This window comes from Kogia breviceps, chromosome 1 (assembly GCF_026419965.1).
Source record: "Kogia breviceps isolate mKogBre1 chromosome 1, mKogBre1 haplotype 1, whole genome shotgun sequence".
Taxonomy (NCBI): domain Eukaryota; kingdom Metazoa; phylum Chordata; class Mammalia; order Artiodactyla; family Physeteridae; genus Kogia; species Kogia breviceps.
This window is the reverse complement of record NC_081310.1, coordinates 21,149,883-21,165,165: the sequence shown is the minus strand read 5'-3', so window position 1 is coordinate 21,165,165 and position 15,283 is coordinate 21,149,883. Positions and strand designations below refer to the sequence as shown.

The 15,283-nt window shown below is 42.2% G+C and overlaps 1 protein-coding gene across 3 annotated transcripts in view; it reads left to right on the top strand.

The window, feature by feature from the left end:
• Nucleotides 1-15,283, top strand: part of TP53BP2 (tumor protein p53 binding protein 2) — a 71,544-nt gene that overhangs the window by 27,454 nt on the left and 28,807 nt on the right. For all 3 annotated transcript variants that reach the window (XR_010839501.1, XM_067028205.1, XM_059069338.2), the window contains exons 3-9: nt 2,695-2,808; nt 6,359-6,441; nt 10,093-10,194; nt 12,135-12,309; nt 13,078-13,259; nt 13,619-13,783; nt 14,166-14,394. Coding sequence is in view for 2 of the 3 variants with exons in the window: in XM_067028205.1 (XP_066884306.1) it covers nt 2,695-2,808; nt 6,359-6,441; nt 10,093-10,194; nt 12,135-12,309; nt 13,078-13,259; nt 13,619-13,783; nt 14,166-14,394 (1,050 nt within the window). In the remaining variant the exon portion in view is untranslated. The remainder of the gene's footprint in view (nt 1-2,694; nt 2,809-6,358; nt 6,442-10,092; nt 10,195-12,134; nt 12,310-13,077; nt 13,260-13,618; nt 13,784-14,165; nt 14,395-15,283) is intronic.

Genomic DNA, 15,283 nt, shown 5'->3' with positions numbered 1-15,283 from the left:
TCTCATATGAAGTTATGTTTCTATAAGCTTTAGTCAGTTACTTTTATTGTTTTCTTCTAGTTTTATGATAGGACCAAATAGTTTTAATTACTATAGTTTTATAAAAGGTTTGGTATTGTAAGGCAAGTGCTTATTTCATTGTTATCCTGTAGTACTCTTGTGTATTTTCTTTTTCAGATGTGTTTTAGAATTACCTTGAAACGTTCCATGAAAAATTCTTTGGGGCTTTTGATTGCTTACAGTGAATTCATAATTCATTTGAGCGTTGTTTGTATGGTGTGATTAAGATCAAGGTCTTAGGTATCTAAATCTTGTCTCTTTCATTTACTAGCTTTATAACTTCAGACAAGGTACTTAATCTTGCTAGTCCTCAAGTGTTTTCCCTGCAGAATTGGGATAATAACTGAATCTATTGCATAGGATTGTGTGAGGGTCTCAAGAGCTGACATTTGAAGGGGGTTTAGCATAACCCCTGTTAGCATAACATTTAATGTTAGCTCTCAGCAAGTAATAGCTGTTATGTTTTCAACTCCTCCTTTTTTGCTGTAAATTGTTCAAGGTGCCCCATTTAAAAAATAGTACATTTGGACTTCCCTGGTGGCACAGTGGTTAAGAATCCGCCTGCCAGTGCAGGGGACATGGGTTTGATCCCTGGTCCGGGAAGATCCCACATGCCATGGAGCAGCTAAGCCCGTGCACCACAACTACTGAGCCGGCGCTCTAGAGTCCATGAGCCACAACTACTGAGCCTGTGTGCCACAACTACTGAAGCCTGCGTGCCTAGAGCCTGTGCTCCGCAACAAGAGAAGCCACTGCGGTGAGAAGCCCGTGCACCGCAGTGAAGAGTAGCCCCCGCTCGCTGCAACTAGAGAAAGCCTGCGTGCAGCAATAAAGACCCAGTGCAGCCAAAAATAAATAAGTGAATAAATAAAATTTTAAAAATAAAAAAATAAGAATAGTAAATTTGTTGCTTCCACTTTGTTAGTTTCTCGATTTTCCCATTTCCTTTAACTGACAGTCTTTCAAAATATGTAGCTTTTATTTGCCATCTCCATTTCCTTACTCCCCACTCATTTGTTTGCTAAGAGAACATTTCTTGGATTCCTATAATGTACTAGGAACTGTGCTTGATTTTGAGGACTAAAGAGATGAAAGTGTCCTGCCTTCAAGTAAAAGCAGGAATCAGCAGACATTTATCATACAGTGCGATGACTGCAGGAATAGATGGATGGATGTGCTCCACCTGCAGAAGGAGAAGAGGGTGCTGGGGACAGTTCTCAATGCTAGGAGTGGCTTGTTCAAAGTCATATAGGCACGGATGCCAGGACAAGGGGATTGGTGTGGTCAGAGCATGGGGTGAATGGGCGGCTTTGAGACCCTTTGAAGTGTATTTCAGCGTTTGCTGGCCTAAGCCTGATTTTTTGTCGTCATAGGCCATCAGGACCTTAGCTCCTAGACCTTGTAAGACGGTCCAACCCAGCGTGGACTGGAAGTTACTCCACTTCCTTTGAATTCCCTCTTTGCTTATGGAACCTGGGACTTTCACTTCTTTTGAAATAAAGTGTGTGTATGTGTGTGTGTGTGGTTTTAGTTTTTTTGTGAGGAGGTGCAGGGTCTGCTGAGAGTTTCTTTTGGGAGGGTGTCTACTCAGCTATGGGTGTTTCCTTTTGCGGGGGGGTGGGGGTCTTAGTTAGAATTTCCCCAGTTTAGAGGAGAGGGGTATCTGTGTCAACTCAGTATGTCAAGAACCAGAGCTGTACTTTGTTGCAACCCAGCAGATTAAGTTCAGGGGTTAGTTCACAGAATTGGCTGCTGAACCCTTGGCTGCTCCATTCCCTGCCCGTGTTGTTTATTTCAGGTACTCAGATAGTGTCTTTGATTACTGACAAGTGCATTGAGTTTTCTTAGGCTGTTTCAACTTTCTTATATTAAGAATTATATCGATGTTACCGAAGTTCTTTGGTTTTAAACAGTTGCATCCTCAGACAGTATATTTGGTTTTTATATCCAGATCCCTTAAGATTGCAAGATTTGTTGAGGGGAGCTTAAGATATCTGGTTTCTCCTAAAGTTCCCATTTATTAGGGTATTTAGCTATGCCCTTCTTTTTGTCTCTAGAAAAGTTCTGACAGTTGACAGTCTCACTGGAAGAAGGGCCAAAGAAGCATATTTTCAGGGCAGTAAAGAGGCTTTTGTTTGGAAATGCATGTGTCTGATTTTTTTTTTAATGTAGTTTATAAAATTGTAATTAAAAAAAACCCGATAGACAGTAAGACTACACTATTTAGAAAGCTGTTTTTTAATGTTTCATTTGTATACTTAGAGAATCATAGAACCATTAGAGTTAGAAGGGACCTCAGAGACTGTCCTATGGAATGGATGACAGGAGCTTTGGAACCCGCAGAGCTTCCCAGCCTGCCTATGGCTAGTGAGGGGCCACTGAACTAGACTCCTGAGCTCCTGCTAGTGGCCCGGATCCAGTCCTCCCCCCAGTACTCCACCCACGTTTGACCCTGATTATATGGGTGGAAAGTTTCTAAGGGTTCTTTGAAAAAAAAAAAAGATGTAAGATGCTAAGTAACTTCTGCATTCATAATGCATAATTTGCGTGAAGGATAGACAGTAAATGATATGTTCGTCTTTCTTTTTACCTGCAGATAACATGATTTGTACCTCATTTATTCGTTTCTTTTAGAACGTCCAGTTGCCGATAATGAGCGAATGTTTGATGTCCTGCAACGGTTTGGAAGTCAGAGGAGTGAAGTTCGGTTCTTCCTTCGCCATGAACGCCCCCCTGGCAGGGACATTGGTAGGTAGCATCCTATCAATCATAACAAAGATCTGAAGTTTTATTTCATGCTTGGGTGTAGCACGTAATCAGGAGCCAGGTAATTTGGGGGGTAAGTGAGAGGTAAGGAAGTGGGAACAGTGAGGATAGACGGCTCTTCTAAGACCTGACTGGGGGGTGGGGAGAAAGGGGTGTGGTTCTGTTTGTTCTGTTTTCTTGGAAGATGGGGAAAGTTTGAGGACAGTTTTTAATGTGGGCGGGAAGGAAAGAGTCAGTAGAGCAGCGGGTTGAAATACAAAGGAGGGGATGCTCGATGGGCGAGTCAGCCAGTGGGAGGTGGGGGGGGAAGGGTCTCTCTTCCATTATTTTTTTATTTTTATTTTTAAAATTTATTTTTAACATCTTTATTGGAGTATAATTGCTCTGCAATGGTGTGTTAGTTTCTGCTTTATAACCAAGTGAATCAGCCATACATATACATATATCCCCGTATCTCCTCCCTCTTGCATCTCCCTATCCCACCCCTCTAGGTGGACACAAAGCACCTAGCTGATCTCCCTGTGCTATGCGGCTGCTTCCCACTAGCTCTCCACCCTATGTTTGGTCGTGTATATATGTCCGCGCCGCTCTCGCACTTCGTCCCAGCTTCCCCTTCCCCTGCTCCCCCGCCATGTCCTCAAGTCCGTTCTCTAAGTCTGCGTCTTTATTCTCTCTTCCATTTTAACTGGGTGGAAGGGAAACCTTGCAGAGGCAGGTAAATGTGTGCTCCCTCTGGGAGCGGTGGGAGGGGCTTCTCCTCTGAGAACATCTGTTTTCTCTGAGACAGGAGGCACAGCCATGTGAAATGATGGTTGGAGCCGTGGTGGGTACAGGAGAGAGTGCTGCTAGGGGACCAGGGTCCCCTGGAGGCCAGTTGAGACTAGAGACCAGGAGACCATGGGTGATTTTTCCCTAGTGATGCTCTGCAGCCCGGAAGGTCGCAAGAGGAGATGGCTGGATTGACCCAAGGTTGGGGTTTGGCCAGACCAGTTCAGTGGAGTCAGTGGGACAGGGAAGAAGAGGATGTTGGTGAGATGACGTCTAAGCTGGGTGGGGACGAAGTGAAGGCAGAGGGGCTGCAGGGCAAGAGCAGACCAGTGCTAAGAAACTGCACATCTCAGATTCATGCACAGGTGCAGTGAGAGGAAATTATGGTCAAAAAGTAGAAAGTCTGAATTTAAGATTTCAGGAGTAGAGCACTTCTAGGTGACGTGGTCCTGCACCGGGCCATGAAATGATCCTGAATTAGAGAGGAGGTAGGAGGCCACGGATCCGAGAGGTGAGCTTTCGGATGGTGAGGTCATCCAGCATGAAGGCAGGACTTGGCGTGGGGAGAACAGGGGGGTCAGGTGGTCTCATCTGCAGTGACTGAGGGTTGTGACCAGAGTTTATAGATGACAGCGAGGAGAGGGTAGAAGGTAGTATGTGAAGGTGGAGAAATAGTGGGCTGAAAGCAGCCCTAGACAACGGGACGCAGCCATCCCTGTGACCCTGGAGGTCTCATAGGACATGGGAGAAAAGGCAGTTTCAGGTCTGAGATCTGTGGGGAAGCTTTGTTCTCAGTGGGAAACCACTGGTTGGAGCAGGATTACTAGGTGTTTCTAAAAATGTTGGAACTTTTAAAATGGAAGGTTTGTGACTTCAGTATATATAATTCTTGGGAGTAAGAATGTCGGTAACAGAGGTTAATTATTAGCTATCACAGAATCTCAGTTTTATTCCTTTAGTACGCATGTCCACATGGTACCCAGCAATTAGACATTCAGACTGTGGGGGACCCCAGAATTGACTTTGTCTGGCCTCTTACTCTACAGATGAGAAAGGCTGATACTCAGGGGTTAAATGACTTGTCAGAGGCCACGTCCCTAGAGGCAGAGGCAGGAGTGGAACCCGAGTCACCTCAGCCAGGCTGGCTCACGGGCCTTTCAGTGTCTCTGGTGTCTGTAATTTTATTTTAAATAAGCATGCATTTTTTTTTTCTTCCCTAAAGCAGCCTTCTTTTTTTGTGGTTTTAAGTTGGCATCTGCATCTTATTTTTATTTTGTTCTTTATTTACATTACTGCATACATCTTCTTTTAGTAAATTAGATGAATTTTCCCCATTCATCTACTAGTTCAAATATCTTTATCGTACCGGGTAAATTATTAAACAGCCTCTCAACGGTGCAGTACGCAGTTTCAGTGTGTCTGTAATGTGAGAAATATAATCTGAAGATAAAGATGCTGTTTTCACATTGTCGCAAAACACCAGTGCCACATAGTGTCTAAACTGGGATAAAACAGGATTGCTGTTCTGTGTCAGCCTTTGTGGTGTAGACTTCTAGATTACAGATTAGGAGACTGTTACTGTATTCTTTTTCCAGTTTAACTAGGACCTGTGACCCAGAATGTATATGACATTAATTTTAAAGCTCTTGCTTTTTACTCTGATTATGTAACTCAACGTGCCAAGGAGAAACTGGCGGAGTGCTCGTTCTTTGAGGCAGCAAAGAAAGCAGTTATTCCTAAAGGATAGATTTTTTTTTTGTCTTCTACAGAAATACTGTCACAGGTTATCTGAGCTGTTTTGTCAGAGAGTTGAACAGTATTTAAAAGTAAAGCTAACTCATTGGAGTTAGATGTAAGCATGATACGTGGCCCTGAGGATAGACATTTATTTACTAGAAATTTGTGCTAAGCTTCCAGGCAGGTACAATAGAGATTTGATTCAAAAGAAATTTTAATCTAAAACCTCTTGGGAGATAATTTAATAAATTTTCTAACTTCTGGGAAGTACAGGTCTAAGCTTAATTTCACATATCTAAGAAATTCTCTTTGATATTGTTTCTTATAATTTATCAGTTTAAGACTATTTTCCCTTCATGATGCTTTAAGTGGTACTGAGAGATCCATATATTTGGGCTTGAAAAATTCTTTTTAGCCAGAAAAGCAGAATGCACAGTGTTTTCCAATTAGTACTTTCCCAAGCTAAGAAAATGGGAATTTTTTTACTTAAATAAATGGGGAAGTACTTGATAATACTTCGGAATTACCGCAAAATGACCAAATGTTCGAAATGCCACTTGTTCCGTTTTCAGTTGCTTCCTCCCCGTGTAAGGTACAAACTCTTTAACGAGTACAAGGATGGGTTGATTTAATTTTCACTTTTATTTCTTTCAATGAAACTATTCCCAGTTTCACTGCTGAATAGCTAAATAGAGAAGTGGGAGGAGCCACTTAAGCAAACGGTGTGAATGACTCGTAATCAGAAGTACATATGTTTTCTTAACTTTGCCTCCTGTGATATCTGACGCATGGGAATAGTTAGCATGTGACATTTTCTAGTGCTGACTATTTATTCACCGTTCCAAGTGAGGTTTTCCAGAACAGGCTGAATTACCAGACCTTAACTTCATTGCTACTAGAATGCATTTTAAGTATATTTTCAACTTAAAATATCAGAGAGCATTACAACAGAACTGAGAAATGAACTGGGACTTAAAATATCTGTCAACTCTAGTGTTAATGCCTGCTTTCTGAATTTTGTGTTTAGTGAGTGGACCAAGGTCTCAGGATCCAAGTTTAAAAAGAAATGGTGTAAAAGTTCCGGGTGAACATCGAAGAAAGGAGAATGGCGTAAGTGATCATTGTTACCCACGCCGTGTATGGTCCACAGTGATACTGCTTTTTTAACCTTTAAATCTCATTCACTGTTACTTTTTTTTTTCAGTGGGTTATTAAGGATGGCCCTTTTAAAAAGGCTTATTTTAAATTTATTTCTTCAAAATGATTAATTTTAATCTCCATGTCGAAAGACTTCAAATGCTGAATATACCATAAATTCAGAACAAAACAAATGCTGAGCAGGTTTGAGGAAGTGTCTGTTTTTTTGGTGATGTTATTTGTTGCCGTCATCGTTTTTAGCGATTAATGATATATCAATGCTCTTGCTACTGTGCATGAATTTTAGCAGGTATCCTTGGGATTCCTTGTAGGCATTTTCTTTTCAGAGCTTAGAATTTTTAATACTGTTAAGGATTAGCTAAATTACCTCTTTCCAACCTACATTTGCTTCTACTCTGCCTTTCCCCAAATTCTTTGTCCCCCCCCCCCCCAAATTCTTCCTGTTTCTCTTCTCTGATCTCATATTTATCTTACGGTGAAGAAAGGTTGATATGACGATAACAAAAATAGTCTCAACCATTAACAGGATTTTAGTGCATCTTGACCAATGTATCTTTCCCTGTCACTGGGTTTTTTATTTTTTATTTATTTTTTCGGCCACGCAGCATGTGGGATCGTAGTTCCCCAACCAAGGATCGAACCCATGCCCCCTGCACTGGAAACGCAGAGTCTTAACCACTGGACTACCAGGGAAGTCCCATCACTGGGTTTTTAAAAAACATCTCGATAGAAGTATAATTGTCATATAATAAACTGCACATATTTCAGGTATACAATTTGATAAGTTTTGACATGTGTGTACACCTGTGAAGCCATTACTATAATCAAGATAATGAACATATCCATATCCCCCCCCCCCCCCCGCAAACAAAAAAAGTTTCCTTATGTCCTTCTGTAATCCTTTCCTTCTTGCCTCCCTCCCCATCCTCAGGGAACTGCTAGCAAGTCTCCTTTCTGTCACTACAAATTAGTTACATTTTCTAGAATCTAGGATAAATGGAGCCATCCAGTATGTACTCTTTTTGTCTGAATTTACTCAGGATAATTATTTTGAGATTCATCCATTTTGCTGTGTGTATCAATAGTTGATTCCTTTTTATTGCTGAGAGATACTTCATTGTCTGGTTACAGCACTCCTTATCCATTCATCTGTTGATGGACATTTGGGTTGTTTCCAGTTACTCCGTATCAAGCTACAATGAATATTTGGGTACCCATCTTTGTATGGACATATACTTTTATTTCTCTTGAGTGAATACTTAGGAGTGGAATGGTTGGGTCATTTGGTAGATGTATGTTAACTTTTTTTTTTTTTTTTTAACATCTTTATTGGAGTATAATTGCTTTACAATGCTTTACAGCTTTTAAAAAGCTGCCAGTGTTTTCCAAAGTGATTGTTCTATTTTACATTCCCCGCCAGAGAGTTCTAGTTTTTCCACCTCCTTGCCAGCATTTGGTATGGTCAGTCCTTTTCATTTTGGCTGTCTAATAGGTGTGAAGTGGTATTACTTTGTGGTTTTAATTTGTATTTCTCTAATGGCTAATGATGTTGTGCATCTATCGTGCTTATTTGCCATTTGTGTATTGTCTTTGGTGAAGTATTTGTTCACCTCTTTTGCTTAATTTTTTCTTTATGGGGTTGTTTACTTTCTTTTTTTTTTTTTTTTTTTTTTGCGGTACGCGGGCCTCTCACTGCCGTGGCCTCTCCCGCCGCGGAGCACAGGCTCCGGACGCGCAGGCCCAGCGGCCACGGCTCACGGGCCCAGCCGCTCCGCGGCACGCGGGATCCTCCCGGACCGGGGCACGAACCCGTGACCCCTGCATCGGCAGGCGGACTCCCAACCACTGCGCCACCAGGGAAGCCCGGGTTGTTTACTTTCTTATTACTGAGTTTAAAGGCTTCTTTATATATTCTGGATCCAAGTTTTTAGTTAGATCGATGATTCGCAAATATTTTCCCCAGTCTCTGACTTGTTCTTAATTTTAATACAGTATAATTGATCAGTTTAGAAGTTTTGTAGTTTTAGATTTTACATCTAAGTTTATGATCCATTTTGCAGTAACATTTGCATATGGTGTGAGAGCTAAAGTTCGTTTTGTTTTTCGTATATGGATAGCAGTTGTACAAGCAGTATTTGTTGAAAACACTAAACTTTCTCCGCTCAATTGCCTTTTTTTCTAAAATCAAGTACCCCATGTATGTGTGGGTCTATTTCTGCACTCTGTATCCTGTACAATTGATCTATTTATCTAGCATGTCAGCAACACACTGTATTGGTTACTGAAACATGGTAAGTCTTGAAGTCAGGTAGTGTATGTTTTCAACTTCATTCTTTTCAAAGTTTTGGCTATTGAATGTCCTTTGCACTTCCATATGGAATTTTAGAATTTGGTTGTCAATTTATACAAAGATTGCCTGCTGGGATTTTGGTTGGGAGGCTGTTGACTCTGTAGATCAGTTTGGGAAGAATTGCTGTCTTGACAATATTGAGCTTTTCGGTTCATGAGCACCAGCTCGCCGTTTATTTAAGTCTTCTCTCAGCCGCGTTTTGAAGTTTTCAGTGTGCAGATCTGGCACATCCTCTGTTACATTTATTCCTAAGTGCTTCATGTTTTTCATGCTATTGTTAATGGTATTAAAAATTTTTTTTTTTCAGTTTCTGGTTGTTGCTAATATATAGAAATATAATTGATTTTGGCATATTGATGTTTTATCCTGCATTCTTGCTAAATAAATTATTCTGGTAGCTTTTTTGTAGATTCCATAGGATTTTCTTCATAGATGATTGTGTTGTCTTTTTCTTTTTTTTTTTTTTGTGGTACGCGGGCCTCTCACTGCTGTGGCCCCTCCCGTTGCGGAGCACAGGCTCCGGACGCGCAGGCTCAGCGGCCATGGCTCACGGGCCCAGCCGCTCTGCGGCATGTGGGATCCTCCCGGACCGGGGCACAAACCCGCGTCCCCTGCATCGGCAGGCGGATTCTCAACCACTGCGCCACCAGGGAAGCCTGATTGTGTTGTCTTCGTGGAAAGACAGAAAAGAAACTTTTTCCTTTTCAATCTGGATACAGTTTATTTCTACTTTTTTGTTCTATGGCACTGGTTAAACCTCTTAGGACCATGTCTAATGGATGTTTAGAGAGTGGACATCTTGCTTTGTCCCTGATGACCCAATGTAGCTTGAATTTTAAAAATTCTAGTGTCATAGTTTTAAAGGGTGTTTTGATGACTGTATTCTAGGTTTGCTGCCAGTGTCCCAGTATCGTGTTTAATATGGTCAAACACTGCCTTCCTAATTTAAATTAGCTGTAGAACGAGGTAATTCGAAATTGTTCCACCTGTGTCGCTGACTATTGAAACTAGTTAATTTAAATTTACAACTTAGAAGAGTGTTGGTCTGTATGTTAGTATGTTTTATATGTTAATAAGTGAATGTGGGGTATTAATATAAAAGTTAATGGTTTCTTGAATATTATGGAAGAAAAATGGCTGAATAATTTTGTCATGATTGTTCAGGTGACGCTTATAAATAGGCCTTTGAGGGAGGAATCTCTGAGATCATTTTGTACTAAGTTGGCTTGTTTGCATTGTTTTTTTTTTGGTAGGTTAATAGTCCTAGGATGGACCTGACACTTGCTGAACTTCAGGAAATGGCATCTCGCCAGCAACAACAGATTGAGGCCCAGCAACAAATGCTGGCCACTAAGGTAATATCGTGTTTTCAAAGACCTAACAGGCCACTCCTGTTAATGTGTATGTAAAGCAGTTTACGTTCCATCCTCACTAGTAAACCATAGATACGTGTTGATACCATCAAGCGGGAAGGTACCTGCTTTCTTCTCTTCACTGCAGCATTTTGTAGAAACCTTAAATCATCCAGTTGTTCCAGATCTTCCTGACCACCATCTGATCAGACTTAACCATGCTATGCTGAGTATCAGTAAAACAGGAACAGCGGGAAGAACCCTTCAGCTTTGCTTGTAGGCGCTACTCTGGGCTAACCTTGTCCTGAATCGTTACTGCAGCAAGAGGAGCTTGCTGCTCATGCAGACCTGTCCCCAGCTGCTGCTTGGCACGGGTAACAGGCTGCTTGCCTTTATCTGGGGACGTTCTTCACCCACCACCTAATTCTCATCCAGTCCTCGGACAAAGAAAACATGGGAGGCCTCTCCATTTCTATCAAAACCAGTCTCCCTGCCTCTGCTCCTGCCAGCCGTGGGCTTCTAGTCTAAACCAGATGTTGTCAGACTTTGTCTGTAAAGGGCTGAGATATTTCAGGCTTTGCAGGCGGTGCTGTCTCAGCTCTGCAGCTGTAGCAGGAAAGCGGCCATAGACGAATGGGTGTGGCAGTGTGCCGAGAAGACTTTACTTACAACACGGATAGCAAGCTGGATTTTGCCGCACTGCAGGTCTGCCAGCACCTGGTCTAAATACCCAGTCTCTGCCGCGTACCAGTCTTTGAGGGACTGTAAGTTCACTTGGGGTGAACAACTTGAGGGTTTGAGTAGCAAGGTCCCCAGCAGGGCTTTGAAGTGGTGGCCAGGGATTCTTTAAGGTGGTTCTCAGCATGCACGGTGGCCTTCCCTGTCATACTTCCTAGGGTTCCGATGCATCCTTTCTACTTTTGATGCCAGACACCGGCTTTTTCAAAATCATGGGTATCACTGCTTCTCAAACTTTAATACGAATACAGATCACCTAGGGATCTTGTTAAAAATGCATATTTTGATTCAGTAGGTGTGGGTTGGGGTCTCACATTTTGCATTTGTAACAAGGTCCCATGTGATGCTGACGCAGCATTCCTTAAGTTGCAAGGACATGAATTCAAAGAAAAAGGTTGATTGGTAACAGAATAACTTTCTACCCTCAGGGTCTTATTTTGAAACTATTTCTGTGTTATTTGTATGTTTTAGCCATACTAATCTGTGAAGTTTACCCTTGATTATAGATTGTGTGGCTAAATTACTCAGTTAAAAATTTTAATATAATAGAAATAAAACTGTAAGTTGCATCATTGCAGTTTTCTAAAGGCACTAAGTAGTTCTTTAGCTCTTTTCTAAGTGTATTGAGTGTGTACTAACTATGTACGATACTGTTCCCAGAGATTTACATTTCACATTGCATTTAATCCTCACTGTAGCCCTAGGAGGACTAGTGATCATCTCATTTTATAGGTGAAGACACAGACTTGTGGATTTGGTGAGATTATGTAATTTGCCCAAAGTCTCACACCTAATAAGTGGCAGAGCTTGGGTTTGAATCCAAATTGGACTTCGGAGGGTATCATTTAACAGCTTTCTTTTACTGGCTCCCCCTCTACAAGAGCTCCTTCTTAAAATTATAGCTGCAGCTCGTGAAAACTAGTTCAAGGATCACTGCTTGCTTGCTGCACAAGGACCACTTGGTTAAAAATACTGATTCCTGCATCTTACCCCCTAAGAGGTAGATTCTAGGCTTGGGCCCGGGAGAGTCTGTTTTTCACAAACTCCCCAGGTGGTTCTCATAGCAGCGTGTAGGACAGATGGTGAGACCAGAGCAACGCCACCTGTGTACCTCAGCCTGGGCACCTCAGGGCGTGGTTAGATTAATTGTGGGTTAGTGGTCTGCCGTTTAAAATGACATGTCTGATGGTGGCTTATATCTTCAGGAACAGCGCTTAAAGTTTTTGAAACAGCAAGATCAGCGTCAACAGCAACAAGCTGCTGAGCAGGAGAAGCTTAAGAGGCTCAGAGAAATAGCCGAGAATCAAGAAGCTAAGCTGAAAAAAGTGAGGGCACTTAAAGGCCACGTGGAACAGAAGAGGATGAGCAACGGGAAACTTGGTGAGTTGCTCCCATTTGGTTTACCTCAGTGCTAAATGCTACACTGGTAAAGTGTTTGCGTGTAAGAAAACACATTGGTATAAGAGAACACGTTGGTGTAGGAAGTTTATATAAATTTGCAGTAAGTAGGAAGAATAAGATGAGACTCTGTATGTAGATCAACTTAAAAGGATTTTTGGGGAAAAGTATAATTCACTGCAGTTTCGATGCTGCTGGTTCCCCCTGAATTGAATTCAGCTGTTGAATGTTTTAGACCAAGGTTTCCAAGTTCCCTTTGGAAAACGTAGTAGTAATAGTAGTTTCCAACCCCCCCCGTTTATTTATTTATTTGGTTGCACCAGGTCTTAGTTGCAGCTGGCGGGCTCCTTAGTTGCGACTCCAGGGCTCCTTAGTTGTGGCATGCGAACTCTTAGTTGCGGCATGCATGTGGGATCTAGTTCCCTGACCAAGGATCGAACCCAGGCCCCCTGCATTGAAGTCCTTTTTCCTTCTCTCTTATTTTTTGACTGAATATCTGATGAAGGTAGGGATTTTTATGCATATAATGGCTCCATCTATAACAATATCATTTTAATGAAACCTTTAGTGATTTGATTTAGAGATGTCTGATTTAGAGATGCTTATAAAGGAATAGGTTGATTCTAGGACATTTCTGAAAATTTTCTCTACTTTTTATGGGAAAGGTTATGGTACATTCTGGTTGCCCGGAAAGCAGTCCATTCTCATTTTTCTTTTCCACTACTGTTGCTTTTCTCATCCTTACTTTAGTGGAGGAAATTGAACAGATGAATAGTTTGTTCCAGCAAAAGCAGAGGGAGCTCGTTCTGGCTGTGTCAAAAGTAGAGGAACTTACAAGACAGCTAGAGATGCTCAAGAACGGCAGGATTGATGGTCACCATGACAACCAGTCCGCGGTGGCTGAGCTTGATCGGCTGTATAAGGAGCTGCAGGTAAACTGTGGGCGCCTGTGACCTTCAGTGGCACATCCTCTCTAGGACGACAGCATTGTCCACATAAGGGGCAGGAAGTCCTGGATTTCGGCCTCTTTTCCTTAAAGCGGGGAGGGGGAGGAAGACCTAAACCCTGCAGAATCCAGAATAAACTTTACAATACCTCAAACAGGAAATCGGAGGTGTTCCTTATGACCACAGCTGGGAGTCCAACACTTAATTTTAAACCATGAGACGAGAAGTGTGGAGGGACCTTACATTTTTAGATATTGTATAAAATAGCGGACCATGTGATGATCTGTTGGAGAAATTTTTCTTCCTACTCCTTGGCTACCTTTTATTCCCTTAATTTTGTTCAGTTAAGAAACAAACTGAACCAGGAGCAGAATGCCAAGCTGCAACAACAGAGGGAGTGCTTGAATAAGCGCAATTCAGAAGTGGCGGTCATGGACAAGCGTGTTAATGAGCTCAGGGACCGGCTGTGGAAGAAGAAGGCGGCCCTGCAGCAGAAAGAGAACCTTCCAGTAAGTGCGCCGTTGGCAGGGGTCGGGAGGAGGGGACGATGACCATCCCAGTGAGGTCAGCACTTGCAGCGGCATCTCCAGAATCATTGCTCGGTGCGTCCTCCGGAAAGGGACGGGACCTGTGACTTCTTGAAAGAGAATCCACTGTTTTTATACTTCTAATATCATCACCTACGTAGCTCTGCTCTTTTTTCTAATTCTTGTAATGAAGTGTGGGTGAGAGTTCACCATGGGGTGTTTTTGTTTGGGGACATCTCTTGTAGATTTGATGGCTAGATCCTGAAAATGCCGATTTTTAACAAAATTATGAACACGTCACGGGCTTTTCTGAGTCAGATCCAGCCTGACTTGCAGTACTAAAGGCTCTGTGCTCTCTCCTAAGGTTTCGTCTGATGGACACCTGCCCCAGCCGGGGGCGTCGGGGCCGAGTCGAGTGGCTGCGGTCGGTCCCTATATCCAGTCGTCGACTATGCCCCGGATTCCCTCGAGGCCGGAGCTTCTGGTGAAGCCAGCCCTGCCCGATGGGCTTGGGGCCATGCAGGCTTCCGAGGGGTCCATGAAGGTCCAGACACTGCCCAACATGAGATCTGGGGCCGCTTCACAAGTGAAAGGTAAAACCAGGCGTTTCCAAGTCCTTCCAGGGTTCAGCTGCTCCCGTGCTCACTATGATTTTCCCCCAAGTTTGAGTTAGTTATTTATTTGTTTGTTTGTTTTTGTATACCTTTCATTTATTTGTGTTTCACAGCAAGTCTTTTTTTTTTTTTTTAGATTTTTTTTTTTTTTCCTCCAAGTTTGAGTTTAAAAAGATGTCTTCCTATCCCTTGTTCATCTGGCAATTCTAAGAATCTCCTTGTGTTCTTTGGGGTTAAGAAATGATAATTTTCTTAACCCTAAGTAATATAGGGTTCTGTTCAGGAAACAAAATAAAACATCAGGTTCTTAAACACCTGGAAATTGTTTTGAATTCCTTCTCGTTAATAAGGAAATGTTGATCTGACGTTAATAACTTGAGAACTCTCCTTGTGGTATAAAAACTCCTGGTGTGTTAGTGGTTTTGTCTCCACAGAATGCGAGACAGTGGGTCCATTCTGTTGATGTTTGCTATTCGTATATGTTTCTGTGTGAGAATTTGCCTGATGATAATTTTTAGAATAAAGGTAAACGTATTGGGAGATAAAAGTGAAAGTAACAGAAGCTCCCTGTGTCAGTGGTCTTTGCATTCGGTATGTAGTCCTCAGATGCTTGGCGGGGGGCGGGGGGCAGGTACAAGCCAGACTTTTATAATAGGAGGAAAAAATGAAGGGAGAGTTTTAGGAAAAGCATTAGGGCAAAAAACATCCCTTAATGAGCTTATTAAACTGACCCCTGGAGAAAAAATAATAGAATCGTCTCTTTTCCCTAACCACTATCATGTGTAAATAATAGCTAACTTAAAAATTATTTATTATTTTGCAGTAATTACCACTGTGAAGCAGCAGTGCTGCGTAGTCTGGGTTTTAT